The sequence below is a fragment of the Coffea arabica genome, chromosome 8e, assembly GCF_036785885.1.
Source record: "Coffea arabica cultivar ET-39 chromosome 8e, Coffea Arabica ET-39 HiFi, whole genome shotgun sequence".
In the NCBI taxonomy this organism is placed as follows: domain Eukaryota; kingdom Viridiplantae; phylum Streptophyta; class Magnoliopsida; order Gentianales; family Rubiaceae; genus Coffea; species Coffea arabica.
The window spans coordinates 50,136,725-50,145,697 of NC_092324.1; the positions used below are offsets into that span (position 1 = coordinate 50,136,725).

General features: G+C 35.3%; 1 protein-coding gene across 4 annotated transcripts; it reads left to right on the forward strand.

The window, feature by feature from the left end:
* The first annotated feature begins 377 nt into the window (after positions 1 to 377).
* Positions 378 to 8,305, forward strand: LOC113704214 (uncharacterized). Of its 4 annotated transcripts, none has more exons than XM_027225955.2 (13): positions 389 to 758; positions 2,049 to 2,167; positions 2,403 to 2,509; positions 2,617 to 2,704; positions 3,731 to 4,574; positions 4,665 to 4,811; positions 4,970 to 5,024; positions 5,136 to 5,217; positions 5,385 to 5,465; positions 6,395 to 6,499; positions 6,618 to 6,667; positions 7,300 to 7,420; positions 7,916 to 8,204. In XM_027225955.2, the coding sequence occupies exons 1-13, from the start codon at positions 590 to 592 to the stop codon at positions 8,018 to 8,020; spliced, it is 2,073 nt and encodes a 690-aa protein (XP_027081756.1). In that variant the 5' UTR covers positions 389 to 589; the 3' UTR covers positions 8,021 to 8,204. The 4 variants fall into 4 exon arrangements, with proteins under 4 accessions (XP_071917650.1, XP_027081756.1, XP_071917651.1 ...); XM_072061550.1 differs by having other exon boundaries at positions 3,731 to 4,529; XM_072061549.1 differs by having other exon boundaries at positions 378 to 758; positions 3,731 to 4,811; positions 7,916 to 8,305.
* The last annotated feature ends 668 nt before the right edge of the window (positions 8,306 to 8,973 follow it).

Below are 8,973 nucleotides of genomic sequence, written 5' to 3' on the forward strand. Positions count from 1 at the left end.
TTTTTAAAAAAATTAGTGCCTAGTGAACAGCCCTGTTTGGATTGCCATTTTCTGCCAGAAAATTGCGTTATTTTTCGTGATCACATTTCCCTATTATCTTTTTCTTTCATATACATTAAATCGCTACAGTAATTTTTCCATGAAAAATGACGGAAAATGCAATCCAAACGGGCCAACGGGAAATTTTTTTTGATACACTACTTAGAAAAAGGAAAGATGAAATAAGATCAAAGGCAAAATCAAATTAATTACCTAAAATTTCTTGCCTACTAGTCTTGGAACGAAAAAAGAAACCATACCTACTTTCCCTTTATTTTTTCCTTTCATTTTCTTTTTTGTGAAGCCATACTTAAGGGAAGTGTTCTCGTCGTCGTCACAATTCAGTTGAGAAAATCTCGGCCCGACCCGCCTGCCGGCCCAGCCACACTTTCCCCCTTTTGTAGTCTCGCCGGTCTCCCTCTCTTAAACCTTTTCCTCACCCCTTCCTTCTTTCGTCTAAATTTTCTCTCACTATACAACGTTTCTCCCTCTAGAAATATATTATAGATTGTGGGTGTGAATTGACAAAATTCAAAATAAATTCTGAAAAATGGCGGAGTCTTCAACCTTGGCATCGACGGCGGCAGCTGCACCGGAGGAGCAAAAAGGCGGCGATAATGAAGAAATGATGCATAAAACTAAAGTCATTCAATTCTTGGGCCGAACAACTCCCATCATTCTTCAAAACGACAATGGCCCCTGCCCTCTGCTTGCCATCTGTAAATTTCTTTATCTCGATTATATATATATATATTTTATTGTTTTTGTGTTTTTTGGGTTAATTCTTCTCCCTCTGTTCACAGAGGGTTTTAGGCTTTACATATTTTTGTGAATTTTATTGGTAATTGTTGCAAGAATATGTTTTTTTTTGTTCTTTTTCCCGTTTTAGAATGCTGTGTTGTCAAAATTGTGGAACATAGGTCTGAACAATAAGTATGGAATTAATTTTGTTGTTTTCTTCTTCTTTAGAATTTTAACATGTTTGAACTTTAGCTTGGAATTTTTTATTTTTGCCTCAAATGAAATGCATATTTCAAGATTTTGAGATCTTGGTTTACTCGCTGAGTGAGGAAATAATTAGGTTGAATGAAAAGTTGCATTATCAATGAAAAAGATTTGGAATTGTATGTGGATAAGTATCAGCTGAGTTGTAGGTTAGTAATTATGGATGCCACTCGTTTTTTGACAGAAGCAACTTATAGGTTACATATAGTTGAAGCAAGAAAAAAATTTTCCCGTTTAGTTGGGTCAAGAATGGCATGTAAGTTTCAAGACTTTGAGACATAGGCATAGGGTTTGAACAAGGAGTTAATTTGATCAATAATATTTCCAGTTTGATTTCTTAACTTGACTTGATGATAGAGGTATTTCTATTTAATTGTAGCTGGAAATAATAGGCCATTGTCTCTATAACTGGAGCCAAGCCTTCCTTTTTTGGTGGAAGAAGAAGATTTTTGGTTCATGTTATCATGAATAAAAATTTTTTGGTGAAAAGTTTTGTAGCATGTCGTTAAGGCGTTTTTTATTTTTTGCTTTTGCATAGCGGTTTCTTTGTGAATGGTCGGTTCTTCTGCGCTGCTATTTTTTATTTGCTTTATGCCATGGTTTCTATTGCACTTCTGTTGGTTAAGTACATGGTTAAGGTGATAAATAAAAAATAGAGCTTGTTCCTATTTTTCAGCCTTTGACAATAGATCCGTGGTTTACTGGTTAGTTATTTTAATCAAGAAAGGTTAGGATACTAAGTCTGTGGATATTCATGATTCTGCCATGAGATTTGAGCAACTTCTTTATAGTGATTCCATGTGTTACATGATTTTCTTCATAGGAGTTAATTTTAGAATGTCTAGCAACTACATCATTCTACTTCTTTGTTGGTTTTTTTCTCCCTTGTTTTTTTAAATTTTTTTTTTAATTTGGGGGAGGGGTGCTTTTGCTTGGAATGTCTTTTTGGTTTTAATGGTTAATTACAAGTTTTGCTGATATAATCTGTATGGCTTGTGTGGTAGGTAATGTTCTTCTCTTAAAGAATAACTTGAGCTTGAGTCCAGATATTCCAGAGGTTTCACAGGAGAAATTGCTTTCGCTTGTTGCTGAGCGATTAATCGACTCAAATTCCAATATCAAAGTAACTTCTTTCTGTTTCATTACATTAATTGCTATTTGTTTACTTTTTAATTGTAACAGCTCCATTACTGTATGATTATGGATAAAAAATTTGGAAATAAATAACTTGACTGAAAAGAATTTTGTGTTCTCTATTTATTGAAGGTTGTTTGTTCTTTTTGTTTCTTATTCTTTATAATCCAAGTGAAACCATACAAATGTAAGTTCTCTCTGTTGGTTTTGGTTCAATTTTTCAGGACAAAGATGCAGGATACGTTGAAAATCAGCAACAAAACATTGCTGATGCCATTGATTTGCTTCCTAGACTAGCAACTGGGATTGATGTAAATATAAAATTCAGGAGGTAAATGATGGCCTTTTTTATGTCTATGTAGGTTTACTTACCTTCTTCTTAATTTTTTTTTTTTTAAAAGTTGCACTGTTGTGTAACTAATGCATTTTATCATTCAGAATTGCTGATTTTGAATTTACTCGGGAATGTGCAATATTTGATCTACTGGACATTCCACTCTACCATGGTTGGATAGTTGATGCCCAGGTATTTGTAGGTGAACTTAAAGCACTTTTTCCTTATATAATTTAAATGTGTATTGTGTGTAATTTGGAAATGCAAAGAGCAGTTTTCATTAGTTTGATTCAAGATAGATTAAAACCTGAAAGTGAGTTTAGACATCAAACTGCTGTTTTGTTAAGAATTTCGGTATATTTGGTACCAATTACATTGAGTGATTAGCTTTAGCGCTAAAGTTAGAAGGTGAAACTTTCCATTAAGTATTCTCCCATGCTGGACATATCTTCTCCTGAAGATTTGGAAACTTTCCAGCCTTCTGTACAAAAAAAAAATGTATGTTTGGAGTTAATTCATTGGAATTGCTGATTCATTTTCTCACATGTACAATCATGGATTGACTGTCACTGTAATACTGATTTCTAAAGTGATTGCACCAATACATTGTAAGATAACTTTGCAAGTATTCAGGGCAAGGAAACTTGATTAATTGTGTCCACATTGCTCCAGGAATGAGCTATGAACAGCAGGGTATTTGTATTATGTGCTTAATCTTTTGAATTATTGCCTTGATCTAGGCTTCTGCTTCTGATTAGTGTAGAAATGGTAGTGTAAGCTTCGTGGATGAGATTTTCTTGCAGATGCTTTTCAATTTTTGAAAAAGGGAAATTAAGAACTTGCTGGATACTAGTTTTCAGTATCAGCACAAAAAATTAATGGTTACTGTACTCAAGGTTATCTTAGTCCAGACATTTATTTCTTTATGGCACTCAAAGTGGACAAAAAGGGCTACTTGTTCTCTTGGCATGCATTTACCTTTATTCACATCTCGATTTGCTATTAAGCGTGTCTCTGCTCGCTTAATTTTTACATTAAGCTTCTCAATTTTTGCTAACATATTACCCGTACTTTCTTTCCTGTCGCTTGTCAGATTGTCTCCTTTCTTTTTAATGCCTTTTGTTTCTGCAGTAACTTACTCCTTTCTATCCTTTCTGGAAGGATTTGTTAAATTAATATCTATGTGAGCTTGAAGCATTGTTTGTTCATGTCTACCAGGATGTTGATACTGCAAATGCAATTGGCTCCAAGTCATATAATACGCTTATGGGGGAGCTTGTTGCCCTTGAGACGCAAAATATGGAGACACAACATAAGAAAAATTCTGAAGAAGATTGTGTTGATTTTGCTGCTGCGACAACTGCAACTCTTGGAGTTCCATCTCCATGCCTCTCAAGAGGTAGATCATTTGATGATGCTCCTATTTCTCTTCCTGATCACCTCATAGGAAGAAAAGGAGACATTGAAGAAGAACAAGAACTGATGAGAGTCTTGAAATTGTCAGTGTCAGAAGTGCCTACTTCATCAGCTGATGTTCCATCTGCTAATAAGCCAAATTCATCTATTGTTACAGAAGCGAGTTCAGATTTCAAGCAGTCTGAACCAGTTTCTTTAATTGGAACATTAGAAGAAAATGTGTTTGATGGAAGTAAAATGTCTTGTCCTGATGAAGTGACAGTTTCTAGCAATTTTGAGACCTCAAGCAATCACGACTTTGACCCAAGAGGTTCTGAAACAGTTTGGCAGGATGCTGTATGTTTGCCCTCAAAGACAGAGCCGGAGAGATCTTGTATCAAATCAATTTCAGGAGAATCTGAATATAATACTGTGGTTAAAGTTGTTGAAGATTGTGGTAGTAATACCTTGGTCAATATTGGAAGTGGAGCTAATCAATCTTCTTCAAGGGATGCTTCTTCTGCCGCTGGAACTAATGTACATAAACCTGGAAAAGATGAAGACAATCAGACCTTGTCATGTTCCATTTATGAAGTTGATGAAGTAGAAAATGAGCGAAATGGTCGTGAAACTGTTGATCCCTTCGGTTCATTGACTCATGCTCCCTGTACTGATTCATTAAATGACAGAACAGATAATGTAGATGAACATCAAGTTTTTATTTCCAATGTTGATACCAGTGAACCTATTTACGAAGGTGAGGAGAGCATATTGGAGTCAACAGATACAACCCATCAAAACCGAGAACCTATGTACGAGGGTGAGGTGGTCCTTGCAGAACAAGGAGACAGAAGTTCTATAGAAGTTTGTGATGCAAAGAAAGATCAAATTACTACTAAAGAAGGTAATGGAATGCTCCTGACAGATGGAGTGGTCTCAATTTTTATTGCACCACTAAGACATGCATTCTTGTTTCCCTGTTTTGCTTCTGCTCTCCATCCCCTCCCTCTCTCTGTTATGGTGCAGAATATATTTACTTAAGCTCTAATTAATTTTCTTTAGGGGAACTGATTCAGAATTTTTTGAAGAACAGTGCTAGTCAGTTGACTATATATGGGTATGTTGGTTTTGTGGTTTTTTTTTTTAACAGATAATCAATATGTTTTACTTCAATGGAGGTAAGAATTGGAACTTAACTTTGGTCTGATGCATTTTGTGTCTCCTGCAGCCTGTTTTGCTTGCAAGAGGGATTAAAAGAACGTGAGCTTTGTGTTTTCTTCCGGAATAATCATTTCAATACCATGTTCAAGGTCAGTCTTTGATGTTTTTATTGTAATGTCTTTCACTATTACCAATTTCAGCGTACAACAACTTTTATGTGATACTGGAATATAGTTTCCCCTATATAAGTAAATTTGACTATGCTTCTTGACAGTGACATCAGTTGCTCTTGTACCTATAATGATGTAATGTGCAGTTTGAAGGGGAATTATATATTTTGGCTACAGACCAAGGTTACATCAATCAGCCTGATTTGGTTTGGGAAAAGCTGAATGAGGTAGGGGGCTGAGACTGTTAGTAATAAATTTCTTTTTATCTGACTTCATGTCTCATTCTAATCATAGCCTCAAAGATGTAAACGTAAGATAATATTGAATTGAAGTGAACCTTCTTTTGTAATAAAACATTACCTGCTGAGTGACTAGAATACACATAAAATTAACATGCATTAAAATTTTAATTGATTTTTCTTTGTTTTTTAAGACTTGATTTCTAGAATAGCAAATAATACCCTTGTCCTAAAAAGCCGCAAAAATGACCAGATCCCATTCTATTGTTAGTGTTATACTGTAATGTGAGTGAAATAGAACCTGAGTTTGTTATGCCATTACCATATCAAATCTTTTGGTTGACATTGATATGCAAACTGCCATCTAGATGTACCTGCTCCAGTTGCTTTTTAAAGTTACTTGGGCATTGTATCTAGGGTGGAGTACATTTGTTAGTTCTTTTAAGTTGTTCCTAGGAAATAACTTTAGAGCTCTCCTAGATGTATGTAGTGTCTGTGCTTGTGACTAGGAGGAGATCTAATGTCCAGTTTTATACTGGGGAAAGTAGTCAATTATGTCATCATAGTCTCCTCCACCGTCGAGGAAAGCAAAGGATTGAATGTCCTGCAAGCCACCTTCAAGATTAATTCTAATTTTGAGATTAAAGCCTTTACACTCTAAACTGTTCTCTCATGAGATGCATGTGTGCAATAGAAGCAGAAAATAGAGTAATTCATTCTGTGCAAGTACTGGAACTTTTGTCAATTTGCATGTTGTATTTGTATCTTTTCTGAGTTCCAAGTGTTGATTCGATTAGAAACTCTCGAGAGTCCTGACCAAGCTTTTCCTTTTGAGCTTTTATCTGAAAGATCTGTCTGTGCAAAAATCTTTTCACAGAAGCATCACTTGTTTGGTTGTCTGTGATTCCATTATTTAGGTAAATGGGGACACAGTGTACATGACTGGTAACTTCAAGGAGTTCAAGGTGGAGAATCATGGCAACAACTCATGGGATGAACAGAATGCTATGGCCAGTACTGCTGTATGTAGTTTCGCATTCTTGTTCTGTTGATATAGCTTTTGTAGATTGCTGGTGTTTCCTCTATTGACTTCTTTCATCCCTTTCTTTTTCCTAAACTGAATTGTGAATTCTTTTGCAGGACTACCTAGCAAGCATGGACAATTCCATGCAGGCAGATTCAAGTTTCAAGTAATTATCTGAACACCGTACACTTTTTACCTTTTTCCTTCAGAATTCTTAATCATACTTTTGTAGAATAGGTTTAAGTGGACCTTTCACTTGGATGATCTGTCTGTGTGAATATGTGCGAGAGTGGGTATGGTTTGATGGTTGTGTTCTGTATATTTGTGTTTAATTATGCATCTCCTGGGTGATGCTGGACCTTTGCTCCACTTATTTATGCTGATGAATTTGATTGCCATTCCTTTTTCGTTCTTCTATGGTTGTGCCTTAGTTGATTACTACTGTGACTTGATGTTTATCAATTTTGTCCATCCTTGAATTTGGACTTTGAGAATATTGCTTTAAAGGTTTTAGTAATCATGGGACCATTTCTATTTTCCTTGGAACAACCATAGCAGCATCAAGATTAGGAATTGGTTGACTTTGTGGCATTTTTTTTTTTTTTGGGACTAGCGGCTTGAATCTTTTATTGCAGTTGTCATTTTGTGCTTATTTTTCCTGAAATGAAAGGCTTACTGGATTTCTGTAGTGTCTTCTCAAACATGTTGTGGTTAATTGGCTCATGTATCTATTTACTAGGTAAAAGAATTTGTGAGGGTGATATCTTGATCTCAAGGTATATATTTTGCTTTTGACAGTTCCGATTTGCAACTGGCAATTGCCCTCCAGCAACAGGAATTTGAGCAACAGACATCACAGCGGCAAAATAATTCACAACCACCCTCTGTGGGTGGTGGTAGGTTGGTTACTGGACCTCAGGTACATTATAAAATTCTCCTCCTATTTCCTACTCCTTTGAAAAATTATTTGAAAGAGTTTGTGGTGATTAAGAACTTCTATCTGCTGTTCTAGATTGCGTTGACATGATTTAGCTCAAGTTAATGCTTTGATTTGTGGTCTTCAACTTGTGCCAAAAAATAAAACAAGCTGCAATAATATGGATTACTGAATTTCCTGCTTCTCCTAGGATTGGAAAACCACCCAGATAATTATGAAGGGATTTGCAGCTATACTTGTCATTTGTTTTTTCACATTTTTGCGCCTTTTCCTTCGTTTTCCTTCTGAACTTATTGGCAGTAGTTACCAAATTTTCTAATGAGCTTTGTCCAAAATGTCTCCCAAGGTTGTCTTTAACTTCCCTACATGGATCCTCTCTTGCATATTTGCTCTAATTAATGAGTATGTTGATGATTAGATATGAAATCACTCGGTAAAAGGAACTGTTACATGTGGATGGATGATTGTGTCTTGTAGGTTCCAAGGAACAGTGGGAAGTATGCATCTCAATCTCAATCTCAATCTCAATCTTCCAGGCAGCAGGAGACAAAGTCATCCAAAGACAAGTGTGTTGTGATGTGAAAATTTGCTAACCACAGACGACAAGACGCTCGTAAATATTTTGTTTTGTAAATACTATAAAAACATGTATTGTCCTTTCAGGTCTAGCTTCTCTCTGTCTCTCTCTCTCTCTCTCTCTCCCTTTGTAAGTAAAGTACATGACACCACATTTTTGGTCTCGGCAAACAGAAAATTATTTTTTCTTTTTCTTTTTCTTTTTTTGGGGGGTGGGACCTAAGCAGAACTTCTGTAGAATCCTATTGGCAGATTTACTTTAGATTGAGATTTAGTTAGTTTCATCTGTTACGTATGTTTTGCTGAACCCCATTCTTATTGCTTTATTAGACTAAACAGATATGTTACTATTTACTGGCTTGCTTACTAGTAATCAAATCCAACTTGCTAGCATCCGGAAAAACAATAAAAAAAAAAAATTCAATGGCTAGTAAAATTAGCCATAAGCAACTAACCCAAGATAATTGTATGAATTTGGTATCGTCGGTTCCAAAAATCCAATAATAGTTGGGTACAAGTCCATTGCTGAAGAAAAACTTTTTACAGTCAAATCAAAATTTCTTTGAGAAGAAACATAAAATTTTTTTTTTTACACATCTATTTTGAGAGTTTTCAAGAATTTGATCAACCAAAACTTAGGCAAAACACGATTCTAATTCATGTCATCGTGACATAATAATTATGGTATGAGTGCACGGTAAAGTTCTAAGTTTTGCAAACCAATAATATAATGGTTCAATTCATCGAGAGACATAATTGGATGCTAAATTTGAACATCCCAAAACATGATTCATTGCATCACGACATAATTTTGGATAGAGCTTTTGCATAGATATCGTATTTATTGGAAATTTGCATATTAGGCAATACTATATTATTGTCCCTAATAGGAGTACAGGTTCACTTTCCATATTTGATGAAATTTTCTCAAGGGGGAAAAGATGTTAAAAAGGAAAGGA